At 43.1% G+C, this 18,506-nt stretch overlaps 1 protein-coding gene across 2 annotated transcripts in view; it reads left to right on the top strand.

Annotated features, from left to right (window-relative positions):
• The window catches only part of TBC1D2B (TBC1 domain family member 2B), an 80,780-nt gene that overhangs the window by 28,851 nt on the left and 33,423 nt on the right, over positions 1 to 18,506 (top strand). For both annotated transcript variants that reach the window (XM_025390317.1, XM_025390318.1), the window contains exons 3-4: positions 4,322 to 4,490; positions 16,804 to 16,967. In XM_025390317.1, coding sequence (XP_025246102.1) covers positions 4,322 to 4,490; positions 16,804 to 16,967 — 333 coding nt within the window. The remainder of the gene's footprint in view (positions 1 to 4,321; positions 4,491 to 16,803; positions 16,968 to 18,506) is intronic.

Here is an 18,506-nt window from a genome sequence, read left to right as displayed (position 1 = left end):
ATGGGGGTAGGGGACAGGCAGATGAATAATTAACCAGACATATGGACTGGCCTATGCTGGGGCCTGTCAGGACCTGGTGGTTTGCCGCCTCTTTTTTTTGGTGCTTAGATGCATGCTGTGTTCTCACTTGGAAGATATTTCTGTTCCTCTTGACTGGTCCTTCACAATCTGTATTAAAACTCACATTGGTAAATAAAAAAAAAAATTTCAGATTAAGCCCACCCTGTCTTCCTCCACCTCCCAGTGTTGACACCCACACTTTCGTTTGCTGTGTCCTTAATGAAAAGTTCTGCTTTTCATTAAGATGCATATGGGGACAACCCTTTCCCAATGTTCTTTTCTCCTTTCTTGGATGCAGCTACAGGCCTGGGTTGAGTTTTATGAGAATTCTCCCACTGTACGCAGTTCTGTGCTCTGTAGAAGTTGCTGGCGGAGCACCTAGGCCTGACTGACACAGCAGGAGAGGAGAGGGAATACTCACTGAGGCAGTCCAGATGTAGGCAGGAGCCGCTCCTGTGCAGGGAGTCCCATTAGGAGGAGACTTTGAGCATCATGTGGTAGAATGCAGCAAATGGGAACGGCTGTTGGAGACCAGGGAGGCTGGAGACCAGGGAGGAGAAGCCAGCAGCTCCAGGGAGGCTGAGACTGCCCGGGGTCACACTGGATTTAGAGGCGGTACTAGAATCAGAACCTAGGAAATGGGAACAATGCAGTCGGAAACTCCCTCAGAGTTTTCATTTAGGCATTTGAAAATGTTTAAAAAGGACAGAGGTCTAAACACCAAAAACCATCAGGCACAGACTTTCTTTCCCCACTGAAGCTGTAAGACAAAAGACATGTTCATGAACACCAGTCCAGCCTCTTAAAATCTTCGAGGAAATGTTGCCATGTCCTAGTTTGTGTTTTCCCTTAATGTCCTCCTTGAGGCGGTTCCCTGCATGCTAATGTTAGGACATGTATTGAGGAGAAGCCAGCAGCTCTGCTTTCATTAAGTACATCTCACATGGTCTCTTAAAAACCAAAAACCAGACAAAAATAACAGTTACAGCAAAAATGTATTAAGCTGGAAAAGAGCTTCTTTTTCAAGTCAGATAATTACTTTTAGAAATTGTCCTCCAACATGTTCCTCCCTGGTCTCTGGTCCCTTTTCTCCACCCCTCCCTGGGGCCTCTGAGTTCCTCAGGAAGTATTTCCAGTATGGGCTGTGGGTTGCTGCAAGGCCTGGGGTTTTCTTGGTAATAGGCACTTTGCCACATGAGCATTTGACAGTCCAGTCTCGCAGAGAGGCCGTTCATCACCTTGCTACTAACCCACACAGGAAGAAGAGGCCAGACTCAGCCTGTAGTAGAAATCCGTACAGTTTGTTGTGTTTATTTCCTGATTTGGCTTAGAATTGTGATGATGGTTGTAAGACCAGCCCTTGAAGTAAAGGAGTTTGTGCTGCGCCCGTACTCCATGTACCTGTAAACTGACACACGCGCTCACCAACATTGAGCACCCCCCGCCCCCCACTCCAGGTACTGTGCCCTCCTCTGGTAGGTACACTCATCTCTACCTGCCTTGCGATGTTTGTATACTGCAGGGGCAGGTGTCCGGGTTCTGGCCCTGGCTCTGGACGCTAGTGTCCTGATGGAGAAAGTAGGTAAGGAGACTGGACTGGATTAGTGGGGTTTGAACTTTTTTTTTTCTTTTGTTTGCTGGAACCTCTTTTCCAAATGAAATCTTAAAGGGAACCCCAGTATATAAAAGGTGAAGAGAGGAACTGCTGAGGATGAAACTGAGCATGGGGCCCCCATCCTCTTCTCCCTCTAGAAGTCCCCCAGGCATCTCCTGGAACCCTAAGACTCAGAGGAAGGGTCTGGATCCCAAGGACTCAATGTTTATTTATTCTGTGGTGACTTGGAGCTTGACATGTTACTGTGTTACTTATGTCTGTCTCCTGGACGTGTTCTCCTTTATGGGGAAAGCTCTGTCTCATCGGTTGTTGTGCCCTCGGTGCCTAGTGCTTAATACATGATAGTAAAACCAAGAACTGGCAATCTGTGGTTATTTGTAACTTCTTGCCTCTTGACTCAAGAGGCTGCAGTGAGCCGTGATCACACCACTGCACTCCAGGCCTCAGTGACAGAGTGAGAGCCAGTCTCAAAAAAAAAAAAAAAAAAAAAAAAAGTGTACTCTGTTACCAAGCCTGTAATTCTTCTGTTCCCAGCACACCATCTTGCTTTTCCTAGTCAGAACCCTACTGTAAGCCATGCATTGACTCTTCTGGCCAGAGCCAAATTACCCTAATAGATAACACAGCAGTTGTTTACTCATGCCACGCCCAAGATACTTTCCCAGTGTGTTTTTGAAGCCCTTCCCACACTGACTGGTCAAGTCAGAACCTGCCTACACAGTGCAGGCTCATCATGTGACATTCAGTACATTGCTCTCCAAGCCGGAGCAGCCCAGGAATGCCTGCTGTCTGTTTCCTTTACCAGTGCTCAGTGACCTTTAGCAGAGACCTGTTCTTGCTGGCTCTGGTTGTGTGCTCCTCTGATTAGAAACAAATTTTTCTTGGCTGGGTACAGTGGCTTATGCCTGTAATCCCAGCACTTTGGAACGCCAAGGTGGAAGAATTGCTTGAACCCAGGCATTCAAGACTAGCCTGGGCAACATGGCAGACCCTGTCTCTACAAGAAAACAAAACAAAACAAACAAAAAACCCCAAAAATGAGCTGGGCATGGTGCGTGCCTGTAGTCCCAGCTACTTGGGAGGCTGAGGCAAGAGGATCTCATGAGCCTGGGAGGTTGAGGCTGCAGTGAGTCGTGTTCACTGAGATCCTATCTCAAAAGAAAGAGAAAAGAATTTTTCTTGAATATCAGTGGTCAGCAGTCAATTCTGATTTCACAGAAAGAGATGGTTGATTTTGTTGATACAGAGATACTTTAAAAGAAGTGTAGATCAAATTGATTATATTAAAGTAATATTGAATTCTGTTTACAAGCATGTCCTATTCTCAGAGAGATTATGCCATTTGGCATGGGAGAATTCTACCACTGAAACACCAGTGCAGATTATGTCATTTGGAAGAATACAAAGTATTTGTAGTTAGAAATGTTTTTATCAGCACAGTGGCTCATGTCTATATCCCAGCACTTTGGGAGGCGGAGGCGGGTAGATCACCTGAGCTCAGGAGTTCGCGACCAGCCTGGCCAACATGATGAAACCTCGTCTCTACTGAAAATACAAAAATTAGCCGGGCGTGGTGCCGAGTGCCTGTAATCCCAGCTACTTGGGAGGCTGAGGCAGGAGAATCACTTGAACTCGTGAGGAGGAGGTTGCAGTGAGCCAAGACTGCGCCATTGGATTCCATCCTGGGCAACAAGAGCGAAACACTCCATCCTGGGCAACAAGAGCCAAACTCTGTCTTGGGAGAAGAAAAAAAAAAAAAAGAAAAGTTTTTATCAAAAAAAAATTTTTTAAGTAACTTTTTATTATGGGAAATTTTAAACATATACAAAGAATAACATAATATTACCTCCAGGTTTATTAGGTAGTTGCAGCAATAATTACCCCTCTTGTTTCATTGATATCCTGCTTTGTTATTTTGAAGCAAATAAAATGTTACCTGAAGCAAATATTACTATGTATTTGTTAAGTAACAAAATACTGCTATTTACCATCATATTTACCATATGATGGTAAATCCTGACCATCATATGATTTCCACCTTAACTATTTCAAAAGTTTACATTTTGAAGATGTGAAGTTTCATCATGCCTTAGCATCAGTGTGTTTGCTTGTGAATTTACTGAACTGCTATTCTGTGATGTGCAAACTTTATTTTTTCAGTATCATTCTTTACAAGTATTAGCAAATACATTTATATTTGTATTTCTCCCACTTTCTTAGAGAAAAGATACCCTTGTATAATCTGACCTGCACTTTGCTTTTCTTATATAACAGTTTATCCTGGAAATTGTTTCTTATCAGTACAGGTGATTGGACTTTGATGACGGGTTTATGGTGAGGGTTATTGATCTGCAGTACTGGAGGAAAATTCTAGCCTTTGGTTTCTCTGGGCCAACACTGTTAATACTTGGTGGTTTGAGGTATGTCACAACCTTCCTTTGAGAAACATGGAGCTATTTAGATGAAAATGGTTTCAGAACACCAGAGTTACCCACAGATTATGTTTTTTATATAGTATACATTAAAAATATACTATTACATAGTTTAGATTTTTATATAGTATATCAAGTCAGTGTTTTATGTGGGATATCAAGTTTTATGTGTAATCTTTGAGTAACTGACATTTGTTTACCTTTTTCTTTTCAGATTTAATTTACCCACACCCAAATGCTTCTGCAGAAAAAGCCAGAAATGTCCTAGCTGTGGAGACTGTGCCTGGAGAGCTGGTGGGAGAACAAGCTGCAAATCAGCCCGCCCCAGGGCATCCAAATTCCATTAATTTTTACTCTTTGAAACAGTGGGGCAGTGAGCTCAAGTGAGTCTTTGGAAAGCAGCATATGACATTGAAAATGGATTGTTTCTGATAATGTATGTTATAATTTTATAAATGAGGTTATAAAACTATCTTACATTTACAAAGGCCTTTGTTGTTTACATCATACTTTCCCATAGATCGTTGTGGTTTTAGCTTGTATTACATGCTTATTCTGTGTCTGACACTATGCCAAACATTTTCACACTTACGGTGTAATTTAATTGCTCAACTCTGTGAAGCAGGTCATATGGCTGACATTTTACAGAGACTGAAACTGGCTGAAGGAGAGTATGTGTCCGAGGTCACAATTCTTCCAGGCTGCAGAGCTGGGGCTTCTTGTGCCTAGGGCCTAGTCCCCTCTCCAAGACACTGGGTTGGCCAGGTCCTGTGCTCTGGATTTCCATTCCCTGTTTGTGCATGGTCAAGTGAGAGTGGAGGTGGGTTGGTTTTTGTTTGTTTGGTTGGTTTTTATGAGATGAGGTCTTGCTGTGTTGGCCAGGCTGGTTTCAAGTCCGGGGCTCAAGTGATCCTCCTGCCTCAGCCTCTTGAGTAGTTGGGACTACAGGCAGGTGCCACTATGGTCGACTTGTTTTTTAAATAAGAACTTCATTGAGATACAAGTCCCACACGGTACAATTCACCCATTTAAAATGTACAATTCAATGATTTTTGGTATATTCACAGAGTTGTGCTACCATCACCACAATCAATTTTTAAATGTTTTCATCGATCCAAAAAGAAACTCATTACATTAGCAATTCCTTCTCATTTCCCCCAACCCCTTCTCCTCTGTCAACCCTCAACCGTAGGCAACTCCTAATCAACTTTCTATCTGTATGAATTTTTTTTTTTGGTGGGATTTTTGTTTTGTTTTGTTTTGTTTTGAGACAAGGTCTTGCTCTGTTACCTAGGCTGGCGTGCAGTTGCATGATCATGGCTCACTGCAGCCTTGAACTCCTGAGCTCAAGCATTCCTCCTACCTCAGCTTCCAGAGTAGCTGGGACTACAGGCGTACACCACCATGCCCGGCTAATATTTTAATTTTTTTTTTTTGTAGGGACAGGGGTCTGTCTATCTTGCACAGGCTGGTCTCAACTTCTGGGCTCAAGCAATCCTACCTTGGCTTTCCAAAGTGCTGGGATTACATGAGCCACTGCCCCTGGCTTATGAGTTTGTTTATTGTGGACATTTCATATAAATGGCACTGTATATACCTTTGTGTCTGGCTTCTTTTGCTTAGCATAGTATTTTTAAGATTCATCCATGTTGTAGCAAGTATCAGTGCTTATTTCCTTTTATGGTCAAATAATATTCCCATATATGAATGTGCCATATTTTGTTTATCCATTAGCTGGGTGTGATGGTGCATGCCTGTGGTCCCAACTGCTTGGAGGCTGCACAGGTGGGAAGATCGCTTGAGTCCAGGAGGTCGAGACTGCAGTGAGCTGAGTTCGCATCACTGCACTCCAGTCTGGGCGACAGGGTGAAACCCCATCTCAAAAAAAATAAAAAATAGAAAAAGAGAAAGATTGTAGAGGCAGTGCGTTGTGGGAGACTTGGAAGTTTCTTGCTGTCCCGTAGAGCCCAGGCCAGCGGTCACTGTGCAGTTGGCCATTCTCTTGCTGTCCCGTAGAGCCCAGGCCAGCAGTCACTGTACAGTTGGCCGTTCTCTTGCTGTCCCGTAGAGCCCGGGCCAGTGGTCACTGTGCAGTTGGCCGTTCTCTTGCTGTCCCGTAGAGCCGGAGCCAGCGGTCACTGTGCAGTTGGCCGTTCTCTCTTGCTGTCCCGTAGAGCCCGGGCCAGCGGTCACTGTGCAGTTGGCCGTTCTCTTGCTGTCCCGTAGAGCCAGAGCCAGCGGTCACTGTGCAGTTGGCCGTTCTCTCTTGCTGTCCCGTAGAGCCCGGGCCAGCGGTCACTGTGCAGTTGGCCAGCTGAGCTCCATAATGGGTCCCACTGGTTTTTCAGGGTGGGGCTGGGGTGTTCTTAGAAGCTACCATCCAAGGACACACTGTTTTAAAAAGTGGCCTCTTTGCTATAACTGCTTTCTTTTTTGTACGTTCATGGTTGAATTCAGTATGATAAAGTTATTCTCTGTGTGTTTTTAGTTTTTAAGGCATAAATTGAAGCTGAGTAGGATATATAGGATATATACAGGTTATATTGGAGCTCAATGTCAGGGATACTCAGACCTCAGAAGACCAGCACTTGTGAGGGTGGTCACTGTAGTGGGCCCTGCCTTCCTTCCTCATCCTGGCTCATGGCTGCAGTCCCACCTTCTTGGTCCTGCTCTGCTCCCATCCATCTGCTTTCTGCTGTTTTCTGTCTTCAGACAGCTCTGATCATGTCATCTCCCTACATCAGAAGCATCGCTGATAGACCGCAGCCTGCAAGTGCAGCTTCAGACTCTTTGGTCTGATATTTGAGGTTTTCAATGATACGACTTTAGTCTCTTCCTTGGGCAGCTGCTTCCCAGTATTAGCACTTCGTGAGCCTCTGTTCTGCCCATTCTGTGCCTTCCTCTTCATCCCAGGACTTCTGCTCACCATGTGCCTGTCTGCCCTGTGCCATCTAATTAAGTCCCAGTCATCTCCCAGCATCCAGGGGATGGGGAGGGATCAGCCGGGAGACACAGTGGGGCTGCCTTCCCTGGGTACCTGCAACTAGAGAACCACTGATTTCCTCTGTTTCAAAGTATCGGGCTTCTCAGTAAAGAAAGGGATCTGTGCTCCTAAAAGTGTCAGAAAACCTCTGAGAGCTTCCCTTCATTCCACATGTTAAAAGATTGAGGCTTAGAGAGGTAAAGTGACTTGCTCAAGATCACATAGCAAGTGTGTGGCGGAGCTGAAACACACACCCAGGTCTCCTGATTGGGGACCCAGTGCTCCTTCCCCCTTTCATCATAAGATTACATTTGGGGGACTATTGGTTTGCCAGAGGTGTGTCATCTGCCCTCAAAGTGAGATAATGGAATGAGGTGGAAACAGACCTGTAATGCTGGGTGCTTTCCATGTCCTTGAGCATAGGAACATGGATGATGATTGAGTGCCTCCTGCCTGGAAAGTGAATGCCTGTCACTTCTGCCTGTCACAGCTGACAGATCACATTCAGGGTGAAACATCACTAGGAGTTATCTTCTATCAGCTCTGCCTTTGCCGTGTAACACAGTGATTAAGAACCAGGCTGTGTGAGTTCAACTCCCAGCTATGCCACGTAGTAGCTGGATAACTTGGGCAAATTACTTAATATTCTATGCCTCCGTTTCTCACTTGTAATATGAAGATAATAATCATACATCATGAGATTGATAGCATGATGATGAGTTCATATGTGTACACTGCTTAAAACAGTGCCTGGCACTTAGGAAGTACTAGTCAAGGGTTAGTTGTTGCTGTTGCTGGTGGAGGCACAGCTCATGACAAAGCCTTTCTTCACAGAGGTTTTTGGGACCACTTTCTGTAGACAATAATGCTTATTGACTGGCATATGAATCTTAAGTGTTCATGGTTTTTTGTTTTTCTTTTGTTTGTTTTTGCTTATGGCATGCTTTATGAAGTTTTAAATAAAATGCCTTAAGTGCATAGACAGACTTTAATGACCCTAAAATAGGTTCCTGTATTATAAATGAATGGCTCAAAAATTGTATTTTTTAATGCACTCAAAATGCTGTCAACATTATAGTCAAGGCTTAAAAGATAAATGAAGGTTTATTTATTATTTTATTCTATTTATCAGTATAGTTGAAACTCTCTTAACTAGCTCCCCTGATGAACTGACATTTTAAGTTTCCTCAGTAGAGACATGGTCCTCACTGACTGCATGAGACCAAATGGGCCACTTCAGGGCACCTGTGTCCCTGCTGCCCCCAGCTGAGCTACAGACCTACCAATAATCAGCTGGGTTTGTTCCTCACTGGTTAATGCCCGTTGTACTTATTATTGTAATTATGTAATTTAATGGGATATTTATTAAACCCATGAAATATAAAAAAGAATTGTTGTTTCTAGGAAAAATAAGTTGAATGCTTAGGGAAACTTTGATAAAGGAGAGTCACTAAAAAAATTGCCATGAGAATGTGGGTGACATGATTGTGAAAAATCAGAAAAAAAACTTGAAAGCCTGTAAGATTTTATGCTTAGATTGTTTCACAACTGTTAGGCCTTGTTCCACTTTTTAATAAGAAACAAAACAAAACTGGAAAAATTAGCTGATGTCTTAATGGATGTGATTTGCCCAAGAAAGATAACAGAGAACTGCAGTTAGTATCCCCAGATTGATTTCTGCCTCCCTCCCTCTTTTCTGTTCTGTTCTGTTCTTTTTTCTTTTCTTTTCTCTTTTCTTTTTTTCTCTTTCTTTTTCTCTCTCTCTCTTCCTTCCTTCCTTTTCTTTCTTTCTTTTTCTTTCTTTTCTTTCCCTTTCTCTCTTTCTTTTTCTTTCTCTCTCTCTCACTTTCTCTCTTTCTCCCCTTCCTTCCCTCCTTTCCTTTCTTTTCCTTTCTCCTTTCTCCTTTTTCTCCTTTTTCTTTTACTCCTTTCTCCTCTCTCCCCTCTCCCCTCTCCCCTCTCCTCTCCTTTCCTTTCCCTTTTCTTTTCTTTTTTCGTTTTTTGAAACAGGGTCTCTACTTTGTCACCCAGGCTGGAGTGTAGTGGCACGATCTTGGCTTACTGAACTCTTGAACTTCTGGGCTCAAGTGATCTTCACACCTCAGCCCCCGCGAGTAGCTAGAACTTCAGGCATGTGTCACCACGCCCAGTATCCCCAGATTCCAAGAAGAGGCTTTGGCTGGCGTGTATCAGTAGACTGGCAGATGAGTGCACATTTACATACACCTTTACAGGTGCTTGTGTGTGTTTTAAGTTCCTTTTATATGGATTCCTGCTTTAACCACATTTTTCATTTAACTTATCAATAGTCCAAATCACACCAGGTGAAGGCACTAGGTCTGCTGAAATTCTGGCCAGTCCATGTGTGTATGTGCATGCTCAGGGGTAGGAATGCACAGCACATGTGAGAAAGCGCATGCCTGAGCACACGTGTGAGCGTGCATCGGGAGCCTGTGTAGTGGTTGAGCATGTATTTTCAGTGTATGTAGGAGGTGTGCTTAGGCTGCAGCGGCGCTGACAGCAGTCAGCAAAGTTCTGTGGCTTTGCGGCCTGGACTGTGTGCCCATCTTTGGGTGCTAGGCAGGGCCTGATGTGGACCTCTGGCTCCTGGGGTCTGGTGCCAGGTGGGTAGGGTGCTAAGGGGGTGAGGACAGAAGAAGGGCTGAGGAGGCCAGGGACTCCCAGGGTGAAGGAGTAGGGGTGTCCACCCTTTGGACAGTAGGGAACCTGTGGAACTATACCTGTCTGTACATTCTACAGTAAGAATATTGTTTCTTAGATGTTTGGTTTCTTTGAGGCTGTGCATGTTTATTAGGTGTTTGCTCTGATGTCTTAGAATTGGAAGGGTGATGTACTCATCTGTCCAGGTAAATGTCTAGAGTATTTTGGAAAGGGTCTTTCTGATGACACCTTTCCAGGTCCTCAGGACAAAAAGACATCATATCAGAAGTAAATATGTTCTGACTCTGGACATTAATGCTCCAAACTTGAATGTCAGCTGAAGCCTGGACCACAACAGAAAGCAACCTATCAAAGTCCTTGGTTTGAAGGGTGATAGCTTATTGTACAGTAATTGCATTAATTTACTCTGGCTACTATAACAAGTGACCATAAAATTGGTGGCTTAAAACAACACATATTTATTCTTTGATCGTTTGGGAGGCCAGAAATTCAAAATCAGCTTCACTAGGCCTGAGTTAAGGTGTTGGCAGGACTGCTTTCTTCAGAGGCTCCAGGGCAGAGTTAGTTCCTGGCCTCTTGCAGCTTCTGATGGCTGCTGGCGTTCCTTGGCCTATGGCTGCCTTGGTCTAAATCTCTGCTTCCCTGACCACATTGCCGTCTCCTCTTCTGTAGTTGAATCTAGGCTCACTCCCCAGATAACGGTGTTGATCCATTTGTGAAGACTGAGCCTCCATGGCCTAATCACCTCTTAATGGTCCTACCTCTTAATACCATCACAATGACAATTAGATTTCAACATGAATTTTGGAGGAGACATTCAAACCATAGCAAGTGACCTGACTTGCAGGCCTGCCACCTGACAGCTTCCCCGTTTGGCCTGCCTTCTTAGTTGTGTGTTTGTACCATTGCAATAAGCATGCATGCGTATAAAAAGAAAAATCAGTCATTGCTGAGGGGTACACAGTTAAAAGTGAAAGTCCTTTTAAGTCCACTTCTCAGGACTTAAAAGGACTTAAAAGTTCAGAAGTCACCACTAGAACTGAAGGTACTTATGTCTGCACCCTGAATTTTGCTCTGTGTGTATGTGACTTACACAGAGGGATCGTATAGTATCCACTATGTCAGTGCATAGCTACCTCAGTGACTTAGAATGCTCAGTCTTCCCTCAGACATGGCTTTTCTGTATTTACCATGTCATGAGGCCCACTTGCACCAGAGCTGTGCTCTCACCAGCAGGTGGGTCAGGAGGGGTCAGCAGTGGTAGGCAGTGTAGGGCTACCTGCCATGCCCCTTTGAGCTGACACATTATATAGGCACTTACTGGAATGTCCAAACTTATTACCCTTACTAGAGCTCTTGTTCTGACAGAATTCAGTTATAGGAATGTGCCTTAATTTATTTAAGCCGTTTTCTAGCCATGGACATCTGCTTGTTTCTACTTTTCTGTCATTTCAAATAGCATTGTTCTGATATTCTTGTACATAATGTCTCTGTGCCCTTGTGAGAACATATTTGAGGAATTAATTTGTAGAGGAGGAAATACTGAGTCAGCTTTGTTGAGAGGGCTGTTGCCAGTCAGAGGAAACCTCTCTACACGACCTCCTCCCTGCGCCCCCCACCTTCGTTGACCTCCTCCCTGCGTCCCCCACCTTCGTTTCCCTTAACAGGGCCTGTAGTCTGGAGGGAGGGAGGGAGCTGGAAGCCTGCCTCCCTCCTGTGCATAAAGGGAGTGGTAGCCTGCCTCCCTCCTGTGCACAAAGTCTTGGCAAGTGCAAACCTCTGCCTCGGCAGTGTTGTCCCCCTGCTGAAGAGGTTGTGGTGTGGCCTGAAACCTGGCTATGCAGGTGGTTTGTGGAGGGGTTAACTGGGAAGAAATTTGATGGAACATTTCCCAATAATTCTGTCAACTTGTAAATTCTAGCTGGTTATCAGAATTCAAACGAATGTGGAACAAGTTATTACTGTTTTAGTTAGACATTTTAAACTGTGCAGACTTCCACCTGGAAAGAGGTTTTCTTAACAATGATACAGATTGCTGGCGTTTGTTTTAAAAAGCTCAGGCTGACCACTGCCCCTAACAAGGTGCTGTTTTGCTGCTTGGTGGCGCCTCACTTTCTATTTCAGATCAGAGCAGCTGAGTGTTTATAGGTGGGTACCTGGCACGATGCCTGGGGGAACACAGAAGGCCTCTCAAAGATCTGTCAAATGAGACTGGGGTCTTTAAACAGCAAATACTGCCATAGAACAGCCTCTAACAGCAGTTAAAAACCCTCCATTTAAACCAGCTGTGAACTCCCATGGCGTGCACAGGCAGGACACGTGGTTGCCCCTGAGGCCTCTGCAGGCCAGAGCGGATAGGGTGAGTGTGTCTGAGAAGTCTGCACTGTAATGACCCCCTTGTTGCACAGTCCCAGAATTGGGTTTCCCCACATAAGAGCAAAAACAGGAATTGGCTGTATATTGTTTCAGCTTCAAGAGGCTTTCACTTTGAGCCTGATTCCATTTCTCTGTTACCGAGGACTTGACAAGTAGCACCACGCCTCCAGCAAGGCTGTTCCTCAGCTGCAGGTGAGAGCACAGCAGTGTACAACTCAGGCTTGCGACAGGCTGGAAACCCAAAACCGCTGTGGGAGGAAGGAGGGTGTGTGGCAGTTCTAAGTCATTGAAATTACTGTTCTCTCTCCCCAGGCCCTGTGGGGGTGTTCCTGCTCTTATTTCTCTTTCCTGCATTCACCCTTTAGGAACCAGAGCTGAGGAGCACAGTTTGACGGCTAGGGCAAATGGCAAGGAGAATTTAACTTCTAAAATTGACAGTGGTGGTAATCACATGCCACCTGAGAGAAGGCTCCCGTGGGATCCTTGCCATAGGCAGGGCCACTGAAACGTCATGGTGCAGTGGGTCCAGCGGTGCCAGTGCTCTGTGAAGTGATGAACCAGTCATGTCAAAAAAATGAACAGAAGTATAGCCAGCATTTGTGAGAGTTTTCTTTTTGAGCAGCTATTTAGAAATGGTTTTCTCTACAATTTTATAATTTTTATAAAATCAGACTTTATACAGTATCTTGATCATTGGGTTACCATGGGGAATTGACTAGAATCCTTCTATGCAGTTGTCTGTGAAGATGTGTGGCACAATGCCAGGCTCTAGAAGAGACAGGAAATAAATAGCATGTGCAAGATGCTGTATGTTGTTTACCAGCTCCCTCTTGGTCCTAAGTAAATAAACTATGAGAAAGGGAGTGTCAGTTCTAAACAGGCATAATTGGTGGTTCCTGATGACTCTTTGTTAAAGCAGTTCCCAAAGGCCATGCATCCATAAGCTGTGATAACATGATGAGAATGTAAGTGTGCTATATAATTTCTCTGTATTCTTCTGAATGTTTAAAATACAAGTAAAAGGAAAAAAGATATTCTTTAAAAAACACATTGAGAAATGACTGTTTGAATGAGAATATCATCTGTCTGATTCAAACTAGAGATAAAGCTGTCTTTCCCCCCCCTTGCCCTTAATCCATCTCAGAAAACAGCAAATGATACATTTCTTCCTCTTCCTTATTTATTTGCATGTTTATTTTAATAACTTTGTTGAGTTATAATTTACCTCCAATAACTATTTTAGGTGAATAGGCTGATGAATTTAAGAAATTATACACAGCAATGTAAATACCTCCATGATAAAGAAAAATAGAACATCTCTACACCTTTAAAAATTCCTTCACGGTCCTTTGCAGTTGATCCCTTCCCTTAATACCCAGCCCTGGGCAACCTCTGATCAGCTTTCTGTCACTATAGCTTTGACTTTTAAAAATTTTTATATAAATGGAATCATACTCCGTGTAGTCTCCTGTGTTTCTTCTTTCACTTAACATAATGTTTTGGAGACTTACCTATATTGTTTGGTGGTTTCATATTTCATTCCTTTTATTGCTTTAGGGATAAGTATGGATCTATTAAGTAAGAGAATATAAGCATTTATGTGTGTGTGCATATAAGTAAGGTGGTTCATGGGAGCATGTCCTCTCCTCACCACTCCACTTACCAACTGCTCAAATGAATTAAGATGTCTCTTCATAATGAACACATGCCTCTTACCTTTTGACAGTTTAACTATAAAAATTTGACTGTTCCTTTATTTCTTTTGCAAATTAGGGTTATACTTAAAACTTTAAACATTATTTGTATTAGGCAATTTGATTATGATATGCCTTGATACAGTTTTCTTCATGATTTTTGTGCTTGAAGTTTCTTGAGCTGCTTCTATCTGTGGATTGATAGTTTACATCGGATTTAGAAAAAATTTTGGTCATTATTTCTTCACATGCTTTTATTCCATCTCCTCCCCTTCTCGTCTCCTTCAGTGACCAGCTCATTGGTCCATCTATCCTTCTTTGTTTCGTTTGTCATTTTTCTGTTTCATTTTAGGTCATATTTCTGTTTCATTTTAGGTCATTCCTATTGCAGGGTCATCAAATTTTCTAGTCTTTCCTTCCACAAAGCCTAGTCTACTCTTGTTCCCATTTGGCATGTTTTTCATCGTAGGCATTGTAGTTTTATTTTTGGAAATTTGATTTAAATCTTTTTTTTGTTTTAATTTTCTATGTCTCTAAGATGTTTATTCTTTTTTTCTAGCTTCTAGAACATAAAGAATACAGTTATAACTTTTAAAGTCCCTGTCTGCTAATTTTATCATTTGTAGTTTCTGGTCTGTTTCTGTTGATTGATTTTTTTCCTCATTATGACTTGTACTTCCCACTTCATGCATGCCTGGTCATTTTTAAAATTGGATACCAGATATTGTGAATTTTACCTTTCTGTGTGCTGGATTTTTTTTGTAGTGCTCCAGATATTCTTGAGCTTTGTTCTTGGATGTATTAAATGACTCTGAAACAGTTTGATCCTTTTGAAGTTTGCTTTTAAGCTTTGCTTGGTAGGATGAGCACAGGCTTTAGCAATACCATTGGTAGCCTTTCTCAGTACTCTTTCTGCTGCCCTGTGAATTATGAGGTTTTCCTGTGTGAGCCTCAAGGATGGTTTCCTTTGCTTCTCTCAGCTGGTTCTCTCCCTGTCCTCAGATAGCTTTCTTACATCAAAGCCGCAATCAGTACTCAGTTGAAGACTTGGGGGACCATCTAAGATCTCTGCGACACTCCCTCTGTGCAGCTGTCTTCTCTCTAGTACTCTGCTCTATGAGCTGCAACTGCCTTGAGAGTCTCCACTCTATCTTCTCAGCTCAGAGAGATGCTGGGCTCCTCCTGGGTGTCCCCTGCCTGCACCCTGGCCTGGAAACTGTCTCCAGGCAGTAAGGTGAGCTTACCTCATTGGCTTTCCCTCTCTCAGGATCACTGTCCTGTGCTGCCTGATGGCCAGTGTCTGAAAACTATGGTTTCCTATATTTTTAATTTTTTTTTTCAGTTCTTTAGTTTTCACCAGGGAGGGTAAATCTAGTCCTTGTTATTCCATCTTCACTGGAAGCAGAAATCTCAACCTACTTTTTAAAACTTTTAATGAAATATTTTTAGCACACAGGCAAGTATATTGATTACTCAGATAGCCATGACTCATTTTTAGAGTTTTGTCATATTTCTACTGCATTTTTAAAAACAGAACATTACTAAGATCCTCTCTCTCTCTTTTTTTTTTTTTTTGGAGACAGAATCTTGCTGTATTGCCCAGACTGGAGTACAGTGGTGCAATCTCAGCTCACTGTAACCTTCGCCTCCCAGGTTCAAGTGATTCTTGTGCCTCAGCCTCCTGAGTAGCCGGGACTACAGGTGTGTGCCACCACACCCAGCTAATTTTTGTATTTTTAGTAGAGACAGAGTTTCGCCACGTTGGCCAGGCTGGTCTTGAACTCCTGACCTCAGGTGATATGCCCGCCTTGGTCTCCCAAAGTAATGGGATTACAGGCATTAGCGACGGCACCAGGCTAAATGCTCTCTTCTTGATCCCGTTCTTTACCTTTACAGTGGTTGCCAATATTCTGTATTTGATAATTGTAATTTGTGTGTGGATTTTAAAAAATAGTTTTACTACATATATATGTATCCATAAGTAGTCTCTATTAATAGTATAATCTGAAGATATAAAACAGTATCATGCTATACCTATAATTCTTCCATTTTCTTTTTCATTCAGTGTTTAAAAAATGTTTATCCCTATGATACATATAGCTTTGGCTGAAATGTACATTCCACAAGAATAAGAATCTTGCTATGTTTTGTTCACTGGGATATTCCAAGCATCTAGAATAGTGCCTGGCATGTTGTAGGCTCAAACAATAATTGCTGGATGAATGAATTAATTTTAAGTGCTGTAGTACTTGACTATATGAATATGCCACAGTTTATTCTCCTGTTCATGAATGTTTAGGTTGTTGTACCTTTTTATTATTTTTGTAATATGAACAGTGCTGCAGTGAATGTTTTTGTTTGTGTCTCCTTGTGCACATATGTAAGAATTTCTTTTAGCAAATACTGGATGTTAGGGGCAGGCACCTCTTCAACTTAACAGTACCTTGCTGAGTTCTTCTGCGTGGTAATAGTATCAATTTATAATCCCACCAGCAGTGTATGAGAATCCCCATTTCGGTTGGGTGAGGTGGCTCATGCCTGTAATCCCAGCACTTTGGGAGGCCGAGGTGGGCAGATCACCTGAATTCAAGAGTTCAAGACCAGCCTGGCCAATATGGTGAAACCTTGTCTCTACTAAACAAAAAAAAAAAATTAGCTGGGCGTGGTGGTGCATGCCTGTAATCCCAGCTACTCAGGGAGGCAGAGGCAGGAGAATTGCTTGAATCCAGGAGGCAGAGGTTGCAGTGAGCCAAGACTATACCACTGTACTCCAGCCTGGGTGACAGAGGGAGACTCCATCTCAAAAAAAAAAAAAAAAAAAAAAAGGGAATCCCCATTTTTCTATCCTCACCAACATTTGATATCATCAGATATCTTAATTTTTGCCAATCCTATATATGTGCGGTTACATTTTGTTTTACTTTTGTTTTTGTTAATAACACATATTGTTTTTCCCAATAGAAATTCGATGTCTTCTTTCCGTCCTGGGAGAGGACATAATGATGGTCGGAGGACTGTGTTTTATACCAATGAAGAGTGGGAACTTTTAGACCCAACCCCTAAGGACCTAGAGGAGTCCGTAGTACAGGAAGAAAAGAAGAAGCTTACCCCTGAAGGAAACAAAGGTATCAGCGTACTTCCTGTTGTCTGTCATTCTCTGTACTGCTATCTGTTAACCACCAGTGATGTGGGAGACACTTTATTAGCAGGTATTTTGAGAAGCATAAGGACCAAGACCAATGGGGGCTTGCATTCTCTTTGTTGGACTTAAAACATAAAGGCTTAAAAAGTTATTTAATAAATGTTATAAGAAATAAATGACTGTCTAGTCCAATGGCTCAATTTTTGGGGGGAGATAGCACACTTGGAAGTCATGATCCTCTTTATGGAAATATTGATTTTAAAAAACTTTATAGACATTTGAAATGTACACAAAAGAAGAGAATATAATCTCATGAATTCTGGTGTACCCATCATCCAGCTTCTACAACGTGAACTATGGTCTCTCTTCTTCCTTCTCTGTCTCTAAGCTCTTGCTCCTCCCTGCACCCACTGTCAGCTGGATTATTATTGTAGGCATTAATCCATTGCATCTGCAAATGCTTTAGTATGTGTCTCTAAGAGATAATGACTCTTTTAAAAAAATTATAACCGGCCAGGCATGGTGGCTCCCCATAATCCTAGCACTTTGGGAGGCTGAGGTGGGCGGATCACGAGGTTAGGATATCGAGACCATCCTGGCTGACACCGTGAAACCCTGTCTCTACTAAAAATACAAAAAATTAGCCGGGTGTGGTGGCGGACGCCTGTAGTCCCAGCTATTCGGGAGGCTGAGGCAGGAGAATGGCGTGAACCCGGGAAGCAGAGCTTGAAGTGAGCTGAGGTCGCACCACTGCACTCCAGCCTGGGAGACAGACCGAGACTCCGTCTCAAAAAAAAAAAATTACAACCACAACTTTTTTTTTTTTTTTTTTTTGAGACAGAGTCTCGCTCTGCCGCCCAGGCTGGAGTGCGGTGGTCGGATTTCAGCTCACTGCAAGCTCCGCCTCCCGGGTTTATGCCTCCTGCCTCAGCCTCCCGAGTAGCTGGGACTACAGGCGCCCGCCACCTCGCCTGGGTAGTTTTTTTTTGTATTTTTTAGTAGAGACGGGGTTTCACCGTGTTAGCCAGGTCTTGATCTCCTGACCTCGTGATCCGCCCGTCTCCACCTCCCAAAGTGCTGGGATTACAGGCTTGAGCCACCGCGCCCGGCCACCCCAACTTCTTGATTATATTTACAGTTATAATAAATTCTTAATATTATTTAATTTCTTAATTGTTCCTTAAGTGTCTGTTTACAGCTGGTTTGTTCAAATGAGGATTCAAACAAGACCCACACGTTGTATTTAATTGATGTCTTCTTAGGTCTCTTTTAGTCTAAACAGCTCCCTGGGGTTTTTTTTCCTTCCCCTTCCCTTGCCACATTCGTTGAAGAAACCAGGTCTTTGTGCTGAGAAGTCTCCCACGTCTGGGTTTGCTGATTGTATTTCTGTGGGGTCATTTAACGTGCTCCTGTCCCATGTAATTCCTGTATACTGGTAGTTAGGGCCGGAGGCCTGCCCAGATTCAGGGTTGACTTCTGATTCGACAGGAATGTTTTGATGGGGAGATGCTGCGTGCTTCCT

This window comes from Theropithecus gelada, chromosome 7a, assembly GCF_003255815.1.
Source record: "Theropithecus gelada isolate Dixy chromosome 7a, Tgel_1.0, whole genome shotgun sequence".
Lineage (NCBI taxonomy): Eukaryota > Metazoa > Chordata > Mammalia > Primates > Cercopithecidae > Theropithecus > Theropithecus gelada.
The sequence above is the reverse complement of the archived record's forward strand: the minus strand, read 5'-3'. Positions and strand labels throughout refer to the sequence as shown.